General features: G+C 43.4%; 1 protein-coding gene across 3 annotated transcripts in view; it reads left to right on the top strand.

Annotated features, from left to right (window-relative positions):
- The window catches only part of mybpc2a (myosin binding protein Ca), a 134,700-nt gene that overhangs the window by 4,744 nt on the left and 114,956 nt on the right, over positions 1–15,000 (top strand). Inside the window, exon 1 of one of the 3 annotated variants that reach the window (XM_062050250.1) lies at positions 13,182–13,775. The exons of 1 other annotated variant lie outside the window; for it this stretch is intronic. In XM_062050250.1, the coding sequence (XP_061906234.1) occupies positions 13,709–13,775 (67 nt within the window). In that variant the 5' untranslated portion in view covers positions 13,182–13,708. Of the gene's footprint in view, positions 1–13,181; positions 13,776–15,000 lie in introns of those variants that run through there. One more of the 3 variants, XM_062050252.1, reaches the window with a different exon arrangement.

The following is a 15,000-nucleotide window of genomic DNA, read 5'->3' as shown; positions in this document are numbered from 1 at the left end:
AATGCTAAAGCTGCCTACTCATAAAGCTCATACATGATGTCCAAACAAAGTGGAACTCCACTTATGATATGTTGCAGCAGCAGGCAGCTATATACTCTGCATTGACCCACAACACCCTGAAGAAAAATGTCAAAGACATCATCAACCTGTCTGATGATGATGTGAGAGTGGCAGAGGAGGTCCTCCAGGTGCTTAAACCCCTCAAAAGTGTTACATCTCTACTGAGCACTGAAACTTCACCATCTGTGTCAATGATCCTGCCACTGAAAACAAGGATTGTACAATCCATGGCTCCAAGTCTGGAAGACAGCAGCATCACTCGAGATGTCAGGCTTTATTTCACTATCTATGTTTCAAGGAAGATGATGTGCCTTCTTATGTTGCACTTTAAGTTGTTTTTTATTAATGGTCATTGGTCCAAATTTAAAAAAAGGAGAAATGCCTTTTTATGTTAAGTTTTTCATTAATTATGTTAAAATGAAAATAAAAATGCATGTCAAGTTGATCAACTGATTGTATTATTCTCCAGTGCAATAACAGTATTGTAATGAAGGCTAAAAGGGCATTAATGGGAGCTTTAAAAAAAAAGAAGAAAAAAAGAAGTAACTAAATAGTTACTTTTCACAGTAACGCATTACTTTTTGATGTAAGTAACTGAGTTAGTAACTGAGTTACTTTTGAAATTAAGTAACTAGTAATTGTAACTAGTTACTGGTTTTCAGTAACTAACCCAACACTGTATATCGGTATATTTTTAAACAAAATATGAATTAAGAAAATATCGTAATATCGATATAATGTATTTCACGTTAAAATGACCAAAACGCCGCTTATTTGTTGTGTTCCTTGTTCTCCCACTTCCCCCCTCCATGGGCTATTATACCCCCCGCCCCCCTTCCTCCTTCCAAGATGTGCTTGCACGTATAAGAACATCCGTGATTGGTTGGTTATTTACTATGATGAGTCACGATTGGTTAGGGACAGGCCAATCAGAAGCAAGATAGGGCGGGTCATCGATCCAGGAAGGGAAATCACAAAGTGCCTGCCTGCAAATGTAATTTTTTTATCTGAGTTTGATACATTTTGTATTATTTTATGTAGAAATAATAGTTTTCTATTTTATTTATGTTATGTAATTCTGTGGTACTTAAACAGTTTCTTTTTATGTGCTGTTATTACCCATCTTGACTAGGGCTGCAACAACTAATCGATTAAATCGATTAAAATCGATGATAAAAATAGTTGGCGATTAATTTAGTCATCGATTCGTTGGATCTATGCTCTGCGCATGCGCAGAGGCAATTTTTATATATTTTTTTTAAATTAAATTTTTTTATTTTTTTATAAACCTACATTTATAAACTGCAATATGTACAAACAGCTGAGAAACAATAATCAAAATAAGTATGGTGCCAGTATGCTGTTTTTTTTCAATAAAATACTGGAAAGGATAGAAATGTAGTTTGTTTCTTTTATCCGATTATTAATCGAAGTAATAATCGACAGATTAATCGATTATCAAATTAATCGTTAGTTGCAGCCCTAATCTTGACTAACTGGGTTAATAAAAGTGTTTACAGTACAGCTGTCATTCACTTCAATTTCAATGAATATCGCTCAAAAATGAATATCTTTATATGTATACTTTCACCAAAAAATATATCGAGATATATATCGAATATCGAGTTTAAGTAAAAATATATCGAGATATACTTTTTCGTCCATATCGCCCGGCCCTAATATGTTGTATAAAAATATCAAAATGGGGTAACACTTTAGTATGGGGAAAATATTCACCATTAATTAGTTGCTTATTAACATGCAAACTAGTAACATATTGGCTCTTAATTAGTCATTATTAAGTACTTATTAATGCCTTATTCTGCATGGCCTTATTATACAACCAGTAAGCCATTAACTAAGAGTCTTCCCTCAATAACCTCAGAATTATTGCTTATTAGTAACCCTAACCCTTATATGTTCCCCTAGTGTCCAAATTAGGGCTGCAACTAACAACTAATTTGATAATCGATTAATCTGTCAATTATTACTTCGATTGATCGATTAATAATCGGATAAAAGAGACAAACTACATTTCTATCCTATCCAGTATTTTATTGAAAAAAAACAGCATACTGGCACCATACTTATTTTGATTATTGTTTCTCAGCTGTTTGTAAATGTTGCAGTTTATAAACAAAGGTTTATTTAAAATTAAAATAAATAAATAAATAAAAATGTAAAAAAAGGACCCTAGCATAGATCCAACGCATCGATGACTAAATTAATCACCAACTATTTTTATAATCGATTTGAATCGATTTAATCAATTAGTTGTTGCAGCCCTAGTCCAAATAACTCTAAATTAAGTCTTTGTTACTTTAATAAGCAACTAATTAATGGTGAATATGTTTCCCATACTAAAGTGTTACCCAAAATGTCCACCGGCTTGCTCAGTGGAGAAAGTTTGGACACCCCTGGTCTATAGAAACCTTAAAAAGTTATGGGTGGAATTCGATGAAACTTGTAGAAGATGTCAGAAATGGAAAAAGAAACAAATAATTGCATTTTGAGGCTATTCCGAATCACTGTATAGATTACAGGATTTTTTTATTTTCTTATTTTTGGAAGGTATGTGGCCTGGCGTAGGTCTGCGCTGTCTGAGTGCTTCATTATTTTGATAAATTAACATTATTTGGTCGTGGTTAGTATGTTTATCTCTTACATATTGATGTGTCGATAGCAGATGTTTTGTAAAGAATTAGAAAGCATGACTATTTACATGAGTAAACGATACGCGTCACATGGTAGAAGAACACCCTGACATTTGGCCGTCCGGCCCGTAACGTATGTTTGCCGTGTAAGCTGTCATGGCGACTAAAATATGCGCCGGCGCTTTAGTCAACAAAGGCCGTAAATCAGAGGCGGGCTCGAAACCCGAGAGGAGGATGGAGGGACCTGTGCCAAGGCAGGTGGAACACTCCTATATATCTCGCCTTCGCCGTTTTCACCGGTCATCTAGATCTGCTTATCACTCCACTAAAATACTTCTCACGTAGAGTTCGTTCCAAACAGACGCACACATATCCTGTTCCAGCCAACACATTACCGCCGTCTCCCAGGCCCCCGGCACCACTTACCTCTACCAAGTTCCTCACACCGTGTCAGCTCCGGGGGCCTCCTGCCCTCGTCTCCCTCGGAGGGACCACGTGACCATCTCGGCGGCGTCGGAGGGGATCTGGAAGGAGCGCAGCACGCTATAAACAAGCACAGGAATAGTTTGTCGGAGAAGGATGGGTGGTCTCGCCTCTTTAAAATAAGTCCTCCTTCCTCCTGACAGGTGAGGTGTGAAAGGTTCTTGGATGGAGTCACCGAGCTGCTTTGACCCGCGTCGCGTTCCTGCCAGTCCGACTTATTCTTGCCATGTATGATGTTCACCTTCGTCTCGTTTGCTTTGGGAGAAGATCAACCAAGCATACTATCGCATATTAAGGATATATCACAAGTATTTGAACCAATACGGTACCAATTCCCGGTACCTGGTACTCGATACCGGTACTCAACAGCATTGTTATTGATAACATCTCATCTCTGTTGCAACATTTAAAGTTAAAGTTAAAAGTTAAAGTGATGTCACACACACACTAGGTGTGGCGAAATTATTCTCTGCATTTGACCCATCACCCTTGATCACCCCCTGGGAGGTGAGGGGAGCAGTGGGCAGCAGCGGTGGCCGCGCCCGGGAATCATTTTTTGTGATTCAACCCCCAATTCCAACCTTTGATGCTGAGTGCCAAGCAGGGAGGTAATGGGTCCCATTTTTATAGTCTTTGGTATGACTCGGCCGGGGTTTGAACTCACAACCTACCGATCTCAGGGCGGACACTCTAACCACTAGGCCACTGAGGGCGGTTAAAAATAAGCTGATTATGATAACTGCTATATCTTGTTTTCACATTTCTGGGTCTCTATTTCAAATATGACACCTAAGTGCCAATTACCGTTGCAAGTCCAAGACTTTAGATGGCAGTCGTGTATAGTTTATGTTGTTTTGGTTACCGTATTTTCCGGACTATAAGGCGCAATCAAAATCCTTTTTTTTTTCCTCTAAACTTGACAGTGCGCTTTATAACCCGGTGCACAGAATGTAAGGAATATGTTTGGTTGAGCTTACCCACCTCGAAGCAATTTTATTTGGTACATGATGTAATAAGTGTGACCAGTAGATGGCACTCAAACAACACCACCATTATTGTTTAGTTCTCCAAAAATATAGATTGTTAAATTTAGCTAACATTCAAAGATTAGCATCAATACGAATGGCCCATCGAATCTTAAATAACACTGCACCAGCACCACTTAAGCACTTTGTCCAGTTTACATCTGCTGTGACAACTACAAACACACAAGCCTCCACAAGGGGGCAGTGTAGCGTACCCAGATGTAAAACCTCTTTTGCACAATCAGCCTTTTCATATAAAGCCATAAAGGAATGGAACGACCTCACAACAAACTTGAAAAGTCTAACAGATTACTCTTCATTCACAATTGAAGTTAAAAAGTGGCTTTGGAGCAATCAAAGCTGCTCACACGGTCACTAATATGGGCATTATGTTTGACACATCAACCTAATGTGTATTATATTTATCCATGAGAGCATTTTTATTGTAAATTGTGAGGTGTGTCTGGTAAAATCATTGGTTGTTTTTACAAATGATGACAGATGTGAACAAAAGCATGTATTGTCTTTGTGTGATGATGTAAATGAGGTGTGGTTGTATTGTATATTAAGTATGTGTCCATGAAAGGGCATTTTATGACTTTTTTCTTAATACTTGTGTATGATTTTATTGTCATAATCTTATTGCATGATTTTTGTATCCCTTTAATTTAGGTAGCCAGGGACTGCAGATGGAAATTAGCTATTTAGTTATAATCTGGTACAGAACATATCTGTCTTTGAGCTTAATGTTTCCGTACATTGTCCCTTCAAATAAAGACTAAACTAAACATAAGAGATGCGTGTAGACTGCACTATGACGGCAGTCTCACAAACAAGAGATACGTGTAGACGGCAATATGACTCAAGTAAACAACACCAACATTTTATATGTTCCATTGAATATATAGAACATTACACACTGCGCTCAAAAATCTATCAAAATGTTTTAGTACGACTTTGATAAGCTATGAAGCCACACCGCTTGATGGCTTGTCGGCGCATTAAACATAGGAGTATTATTATGGTGTGTGTATAAGGTAAGACATATTATCTGGCGTTTTGTTTTGCAATATTATGCAAAAGCAACTTTTCTTACCTTCTGTTACCTGCTGATCTGTATTTGGGATCTGCATAAATCCTGAAAAATTGCGCCCGTCCGCCATTGTTGTCGATAAGCTTCTTCTTTTTCTCTATCTTCTTGTTATGGGACATTCATCCTCCGCTGTTGCCATTTCTAATATAAAGTAGTGTAAAGTTCTTACTTATATCAGTCAGTAAACTCGCCATGAAAGCGCTAAAACATACCGGTATAGTGAGTTTACATTATTTACCCAAGGAACTTTAGTTATTAGAGAGTTCCGGTCAGACGGTTTTTCACGGGACACATTTCCGGCGTTGTTGTTGTTTCCGGATGAGGAGATGCTGCTCCATTATTGATTTAAGTAAAGTCTGAATGTCATTAAAAGAGTTAGCTCCATCTTTTGACACTTCTTCCACTCCCGTCCTTGCACGCTACACCGCTACAACAAAGATGACGGGGAGAACACGCTGTCGAAGATGAGCCACGTAAATAAGGCCGCCCACTAAACGGCGCATCCGGAAGCGACTGTCAGAAAGCGGCTTGAAGATAATCTGTAAAATATAATCTATGCAACATTTTGACCAAATAACCACCATTACATGTTATGTAGACCACAAGGAAGTGTTTTACATTTGGAAAAATAAATAAATAATATGACTCCTTTAATGCGCCCTATAAAAAAGATCGAAAATAGACCATTCATCTGCAGGGCGCCTTATAACCCATCCCTAATTACAACGTGTATATATAGTGCCTTGCCTTCTCCAAGTGGACACACCCCCTTTAAGGCTCAAGCACACCCATGATTCTCAAAATATTCACTTAATTTGGGATTATGAAGGCATGATATTAGGAGTGTCCTGTTGCAACTGTTTAACTTCCGATACAATACCCATATTGTATTTTTGCATATTAACCAACACCTCTAATAATCTGATACAATATCAGCACAAATCATACTTTTGTTTTGTAGTGTGGAATGCTACAAAATCTTTGATCAATTTGAAATTAAACTACAACGTGTGGTTTGAAAAACACTAACTTTATGACGGATACAGTCTTTTGAAGTGGAGTGATAATTTGTTTTTGGGGACACCTAGTGGTCACAGTAATTAATTAAGTTAAGCTCAGGACACAGTGAGTTGAATGATGCGGACACGTTTGTTACTGGATACCTTTTAATAAACTTCTGACTTTGTATGCGTAGTAGTATGCAAGTACGTCAGTTACAAAAGGTAAACATGGTATAGACTATTGACTATCAGGAGCTTCCAGAAGATGTGAGACAGGCCTCAATGTTCAAATCCAGACACACTTATTTAATTCTGCAGATGACAACTTTATCTCTTTGATTTGAATTTGAATTATGATTGTCTTGTTTTTATGTTAGCCTTCTTGTCATTTCTTATAAATTACTTTGCATTGCCTTGTGTATGAATTGTGCTCTATAAATAAATACGCGTGTTTTGCCTAGGAGCTAGCAGCTACACAACAGCTAAGCACACAATAGCACACAAGCTAGACATACAAGATAATCATTGGACAATATTGCAGTGTAAAACTGCACATTTGTCAATATAAATATCAAATTTCAACTTTCAGCTGAGCCTGCTCAGTGGCCTTGTGGTTAGAGTGTCCGCCCTGAGATCGGTAGGTTGTGAGTTTAAACCCCGGCCGAGTCATACCAAAGACTATACAAATGGGACCCATTACTTCCCTGCTTGGCACTCAGCATTAAGGGTTGGAATTGGCGGTTAAATCACCAAAATGATTCCCGGGGGTGGCACCGCTGCTGCTCACTGCTCCCCTCACCTCCCAAGGGGTGAACAAGGGGATGGGTCAAATGCAGAGGACAAATTTCACCACACCTAGTGTGTGTGTGACAATCATTGGTACTTTAACTTTAACTTAACTTTCAATAATTATAGTTGCATATTGTGAATTGTGTGAATTATATTTATATAGCGCTTTTTCTCTAGTGACTCAAAGCACTTTACATAGTGAAACCCAATATCTAAGTTACATTTAAACCAGTGTGGGTGGCACTGGGAGCAGGTGGGTAAAGTGTCTTGCCTAAGGACACAACGGCAGTGACTACGATGGCGGAAGTGGGGATCGAACCTGGAACCCTCAAGTTGCTGGCACGGCCACTCTACCAACCGAGCTATACCGCCCCACATTTCATATACAAAGTCACCAAGGCATATTAGAAAGTATCCAGTAACAAACGTGTCCACATCATTTGACTTACTGTCATGAGCTTAACTTCATGAATTCACTGTCACCAAAAAAATACCACTCCACTTCAACTTAAAGACAGCATAAGTCCATTCCACAAGGTTAATAATAAATAGGGCGGTGTTGTTGTTCTTCAAACATTTTCCAACTCTCCACTCTACACAATAATAAAAATATGTATGATTCTCGCTGATATTGTATCGGATCAATATAGGTATCGGCCAATACTCAGGGCTCCAATATGGGTATGGTATGGGAAGTGAAAAAGTTTGTGTCGGGACACCCCTAACTGCCCGTGTGAGTGCCAAGAGAGTTAACAAGAGTGTGATTGATCTCATCTTCCATAGTAGAACTCTTTAGGCTAATGCTAACTTTCTGCCAAGCCAGCGCCGCACAGCTGGTCCAGTGTGGCGTTACCTCATTCCCGGGCCGTCATCGAGTTCCCACAGGTATGCGGCGAGCGATTGATGAATGGCGGGCGGATGCAGAGTCAAAGGAGAGGCTGGAGTCACCTGATGTGGCGTAACAAAGCAGAGCCAAAGCTCTTATTCCCGAAACTTCCTGTGGGATTAAGGCTTCACGGCAGCTTTTTGTCTTGTGCTCCACTCGCACAATAGAAGAATTCCAATCAGCAAAGTTCACGGCTTTTATTATTATTATTGTTTTAGCCTCTAGCCAAGGGGTGTCCAAAGTGCAGCCCGGGGGCCAATTGTGGCCCCGAGCTAATTTTTTAATGGTGTGTGACAGTCTAAGAATACTATTGAAACAATCCATTAAAAAAAGTGGGAATAAAAGAGCAAAACGTTGAAATGTTGACTGATAACTAGAGATGTCTGATAATATCGGATTGCCGATATTATCGGCCGACAAATGCAAAATTATCTGTATCGGTTTTAAAAAGTAAAATTTATGACTTTTTAAAACACCGCTGTGTACACTGACGTAGGTAGAAGTACAGAGCGCCAATAAACCTTAAAGGCACTTCCTTTGCGTGCCGACCCAGTCACAGAGTAACTTCAGCTTTTCACACACACAAGTGAATGCAAGGCATACTTGGTCAACAGCCATACAGGTCACACTGAGGGTGGCAGTATAAACAACTTTAACACTCTTACAGATATGTGCCACACTGTGAACCCACACCAAACAAGAATGACAAACACATTCCGGGAGAAAATCTGCACCGTAACACAACATAAACACAGCAGAACAAATACCCAGAACCCCTTGCAGCACTAACTCTTCCGGGACGCTACAATATACACGCCCTGCTACCCCCTACCCCCCCCCTCCATCTCAACCCCGCCCACCTCAACCTCCTCATGCTCTCTCAGGGAGAGCATGTCCCAAATTCCAAGCTGCTGTTTTGAGGCATGTTAAAAAAAATAATGCACTTTGTGACTTCAATAATAAATATGGCAGTGCCATGTTGGCATTTTTTTCCATAACATAAGTTGATTTATTTTGGAAAACCTTGTTACATTGTTTAATGCATCCAGCGGGGCATCACAACAAAATTAGGCATAATAATGTGTTAATTCCCTGACTGTATATACCGATATCGATTGATATCGGAATCGGTAATTAAGAGTTGGACAATATCGGAATATCGGATATCGGCAAAAAAGCCATTATCGGACATCTCTACTGATAACACAATTACTCTTTGAAACTGTCATTGCTCAAAAAATAATAATGAATCAAAAACAATGTTGTTATGGTTATTGACCTATTCAAGGCTCCAATTGTTAGGATGTGGTGATGTGGATCCCAAGGATGCAGAGACGAGTTTGGGTTTTCAATTGTTCTTCCTCTTTATTTGGCGGAAGCACAAGGTAGCAAAACAAAACAATGGCGATGGTGGAAAACACAACACACCATGTAACAAACTACTGAGAGTAAAATAAAAACACAAAACTAAAGGCGCTAGACAAGGCTAGGAAAAATATACTTCATGAGAGAAGTGATAAAACAAGGTACCAAAATAAAACGCTAGACAAGGCTAGGATTAAACGGGCCAACCTGAGGTGAAAGGTTCGCGACTTAGTGAGTCCTCTTGCACGACCAACCGTTTGGTAGCAATGGCAAAGTTCCGGCGCTCACCGGCCGTCAGCAGCCAGTTAAAATAGGCTGCTGCTAATCAAGCTCAGGTGTGTGCTGCTGCCTTGCGTCAGCTGCACTCCATACTGTGGATGAGAGAGAGAGTGAACATGGTGCAGACAATAGAAATAGGCAAGGACATTTACAGATTACCACAGTACCCCCCCCTCAACGGACGCCTCCTGGCGGCCTACCTGGCTTGTCTGGGAATCGAACGTAAAAGTCCTTGATCAAGTCCTTGTCAATTATAAGTGATCTAGAAATCCATGACCGTTCCTCTGGGCCGTACCCCTCCCAGTCCACCAGGTATTGGAAACCCCTTCCCCTTCTTCTCACATCCAAGATGGTGTTTACAGTAAATGCTGGGTGACCATCAACCAGCCTGGGTGGAGGAGGCGGTACCTCCGGAGGGCTGAGTGGGCTGGATGAGACAGGCTTGATGCGGGACACGTGAAAAACAGGATGGCACTTGAGAGATCTAGGGAGATGGAGCTTGACTGCCACACGATTGATGATCTTGGCAATGGGGAATGGTCCAATGAACCTGGGAGCCAGTTTCCTAGATTCGGTGGCCAATGGTAGGTCCCGAGACGATAACCAGACCTTCTGTCCCAACTGGTAGTGTGGGGCTGGTGTGCGATGTCGGTTGGCTAAGGCCTGGTTCCTGGCCGATGTTCTTTTTAACGCAGCCCTGGTGTTGCGCCAAGCCTGGTGAGCCCGACGCAGGTGTGCCGTTACGGATGGTACGTCGGCATTGGGTTGGGTAGAAGGAAAAACTGGGGGTTGGAAACCATAGGCGACGTGAAATGGAGACAGACCGGTGGCGGAGCTAATGAGAGAGTTGTGAGCGTATTCTATCCAAGGGAGACTTTCAGACCAGGTTGCGGGTTGCTGATGACAAGTGCACCGGATGGCCGCCTCCAGGTCTTGGTTGGTCCGCTCGGTCTGTCCATTGCTCTGAGGGTGGTAGCCGGAGGATAGGCTAGGGGAGGCCCCCAGAGACTTGCAGAATGCTCTCCAGACGGCCGAGGAGAACTGTGGCCCTCTGTCGGATACAACATCAGTGGGGATGCCGTGCAGCCGGAAAGCGTGGAGCACTAATAATTGGGCTGTTTCAAGAGCAGACGGCAGCTTGGGGAGGGCTACGAAATGGGCCATCTTCGAGAACCGGTCCACAATGGTCAAAATGGTGTCGCTTCCCTCAGAGGGGGGCAGTCCTGTGACAAAATCCACAGCTATGTGTGACCACGGGCGGGAGGGGATGGGTAATGGGTGTAGCAGTCCTGCTGGAGCCTGGTGGGATGCCTTGTTCCGGGAGCAGACCCGACATGCTGCCACAAACGCCTTCGTATCTGCCAGAATGGATGGCCACCAAAAACGCTGGGAGAGGATAAAACTGGTGCGACGAATGCCTGGATGGCAAGCGATCTTCGACCCATGTGCCCAATCCAGAACGCTGGAACGGAGCCGAGGAACCACAAACAGCCGACCTGGTGGGCAGCCCCGCGGAGATGTGTCCGACTTCAGGGCCTCCAAGACCTGCCGCTCGATGTCCCACTGGAGTCCCCCAATGAAGTGGGTATGGGGAACAATAGGTTCAGGTGAGGAATCTTCCAAGGACGAAGAGTAGACACGGGACAGGGCATCGGGCTTCCCATTCTGAGAACCAGGTCGGAAAGTGATGATAAAGTTAAAACGGGTCAGAAATAGTGCCCACCTGGCCTGGCGAGGGTTCAGTCTCTGTGCGGTCCTTAAGTAGGACAGGTTCTTGTGGTCCGTGTAGACGATGAATGGTAGCTCCGCCCCTTCCAGCCAGTGTCTCCACTCCTGAAGGGCCAAGATGACCGCCAGAAGCTCCCTGTTGCCAATGTCATAATTCTTCTCGGCAGGGGATAGGCGACGAGAGAAGAAAGCACAGGGGTGCAACTTCTGGTCGCTGGTAGATTGCTGGGAGAGTACGGCCCCTACACCTGAATCAGAAGCGTCCACTTCAACAAAAAATTGGAGAGAACGGTCAGGGTAACAAAGCACAGGAGCCGACGTAAACAATCTTTTTAGCCTTAGGAACGCGGAATTAGCATCGGGTGTCCATTCAAACAGAACCTTAGTAGAAGTTAGCCTCGTAAGTGGCTCCGCGACGCGACTAAAATTGCGAATAAATCGCCGATAAAAATTAGAGAAGCCCAAGAATCTCTGGAGGTGCTTCTTGGACACCGGAGTGGGCCAGTCTACTACTGCTTTGACCTTAGCAGGGTCCGGTCTGAGTCTACCCTCCTCAATGATAAATCCTAAGAAGGGTATGGAAGATGAGTGAAACTCGCATTTTTCTGCCTTGACGAACAGTTTATTTTCGAGCAAACGTTGAAGGACTAACCGAACCTGCTGCACATGTTCGTCAAATGTCGAAGAATAAATTAATATGTCGTCCAGGTAAACGAAGAGAAACCGCCCTGTCATGTCCCGAAAAATATCATTAATGAAGCCCTGAAAAACGCCAGGTGCATTTGTAAGTCCAAACGGCATGACAAGATACTCAAAATGTCCGAGAGGAGTGTTGAATGCGGTCTTCCATTCATCCCCCTCTCGGATGCGAACTAGATGGTACGCGTTACGTAGATCGAGTTTAGTAAAAAACCTTGCGGACTGTAAGGGAGTAAATGCAGAATCAAGGAGAGGAAGAGGATACTTATTCTTGACAGTAATCAGATTAAGAGCGCGGTAGTCTATACAAGGCCGTAGGGACTTGTCCTTCTTTTCGACAAAAAAAAATCCGGCGGCTACTGGTGCGGTCGAGGGGCGAATGAGGCCCGCAGCTATTGAAGTGTTTATGTATTCCTCTAGTGCTTTGAGTTCGGTGTTCGACACCTTGTACAAACGGGTCGATGGTAAAGCCGCTCCGGCTAGCAAATCGATACCGCAATCGTAGGGTCGGTGGGGGGGAAGTGAGAGTGCTCTATCTTTGCTAAACACCGCTCTTAAGTCATGGTAGTTTGTGGGCACGTTTGTCAAGTCTATGTTCTCTACAACGGTGGTAGGTGGCGGTGTGTGAGATCCCGCTGCGGAACGGAGACAATGTAGGTGGCAGGTAACACTCCAATTAATAATGGCCGAACGAGGCCAGTCTATGCTCGGGTTATGCTTCTGTAACCAGGTTAACCCAAGAATGATGGGCGCGGACCGTGATGGCACAATCAAAAAAATTATTTTCTCACAATGATTTCCAGACAAGCGCAGGTTGAGTGGGAGTGTCTGGTGGGTTATGCTGGCTAATAGGCGCCCATCTAGAGAATACACCCTCTTGGGTACACACAGTTTTACAACAGGAATCTTATGGAGTCTCATGAACTCAAAATCCAAAAAGTTATCATCTGCTCCCGAGTCAATGAGAGCGCAAATGTCTATTTGTTGGTTAGGCCAAGAAAGAGTACCTTTTAGCTGCATTCTGCCTGCGGCCAACGAAGGAGAACGGCGACCTCTGGTGGACGTGTCCTCTGGCGAGTGAGGGCGCGCTCGTGGCCGTGCGGCGGGGCGCGGCAGTTCCTTGCAGCGGGAGATGAGGTGATCAGCGCCTCCACAGTATAGGCAGAGTTGGAGGCGAAAACGGCGTTCCCTCTCAGCGGTGGTGAGTCGACGGCCTCCCAGTTGCATTGGCTCGTCTATCTGCCATGAAGGAGAGGTGTCTTCGAGGACGAGTTGCTCCGTCTTGCAGATGGCGGGTCTAGCAGGCGCTGATTGGCTGCTAGGTGGGGCTTGTCTTCCCCGTCGGTCCCTCCTCTCCTCTAGTAGGCGGAAGTCGATTTGCACCGCCAGCTCAATAAGATCATCCAGGTTCGTCGGGAGTGACAGCGGGATCATCATATGACGAATTTCGTCCGCGAGACCCAGGAAGAAGGCGTCCAACAACGCCGAGGGACCCCAGTCACAGTCGGCCGCCATGGTGCGGAACTCGATCGCGTAATCCGCGACCCGTCGTGAACCCTGTTGCAGCCGGAAAAGGGATCTCGCTGCCTCTCTACCTGGGAGTCGTCGTTGGAATATTTGCTTCAAGGACTTGGAAAAGTTCGCGTATGTGGAGCTGGAGGTGGTCTGACGGTTCCATTCGGCAGTCGCCCAGGTGCCAGCGCGGCCAGACAGGTGAGAGATCACAAACGCTACTTTAGCCCGCTCAGAGGTGAAAGCGGACGCGTTTAGCTCAAAATGGAGTTCACACTGCGTCAGGAATTGTCTTACGTCTTCCTTTTCCCCGGAAAAACGTTCGGGTCGGGAAAGGCGTATATTGCTAGTACTAGCGGGTTGTGGAGGCTGGGTGGATGCCTGGTCAGGCACGGTGGTCGAGGTGGGTACGACGGTGGCTAACAGCATGTTGATTCGCTCCAACATGGCGTCTTGGCGCTCCGACATCCCCTGTAGACCTCGGCTCAGGTGGTCAAGCTGGTCCCCCTGCTGGTTGATCCTTTGAGCCTGGCCTTGCAATGCTCTCTTCCAGGAGTCTGTCTCTGCGGGTTCCATCGTTTTGGCCGGAACTTTCTGTTAGGATGTGGTGATGTGGATCCCAAGGATGCAGAGACGAGTTTGGGTTTTCAATTGTTCTTCCTCTTTATTTGGCGGAAGCACAAGGTAGCAAAACAAAACAATGGCGATGGTGGAAAACACAACACACCATGTAACAAACTACTGAGAGTAAAATAAAAAACACAAAACTAAAGGCGCTAGACAAGGCTAGGAAAAATATACTTCATGAGAGAAGTGATAAAACAAGGTACCAAAATAAAACGCTAGACAAGGCTAGGATTAAACGGGCCAACCTGAGGTGAAAGGTTCGCGACTTAGTGAGTCCTCTTGCACGACCAACCGTTTGGTAGCAATGGCAAAGTTCCGGCGCTCACCGGCCGTCAGCAGCCAGTTAAAATAGGCTGCTGCTAATCAAGCTCAGGTGTGTGCTGCTGCCTTGCGTCAGCTGCACTCCATACTGTGGATGAGAGAGAGAGTGAACATGGTGCAGACAATAGAAATAGGCAAGGACATTTACAGATTACCACACCAATTACTTCATATCAAATATTGCTGTTTGAAATATTTTTTGTGTGAAATATTACATATTTTGTGTCTTTGCCATTAAGAAAGCAGGGTTTTCTTTGGCAAAAAGGCCAAAAAAACAAAAACAAATGAAAAAAACATGAAAAAATAATAACTTATAATTGAGGGATAGATCTGAAGTTGATCTAGAGATTTAGATGTTGAAAACAAATAATTATGACTCATTTGAGTGATACCCAATATTTATTATTATTATTATTTATTTTTTTAACTGTCATTGCTCAAAAATAATAATGAATAAAAAACAATGTTGTTATGGTTA

The sequence above is a fragment of the Entelurus aequoreus genome, linkage group LG06, assembly GCF_033978785.1.
Source record: "Entelurus aequoreus isolate RoL-2023_Sb linkage group LG06, RoL_Eaeq_v1.1, whole genome shotgun sequence".
Taxonomy (NCBI): domain Eukaryota; kingdom Metazoa; phylum Chordata; class Actinopteri; order Syngnathiformes; family Syngnathidae; genus Entelurus; species Entelurus aequoreus.
Note: the sequence above shows the minus strand (reverse complement) of the source record. Positions and strands in the feature narration are given on the sequence as shown.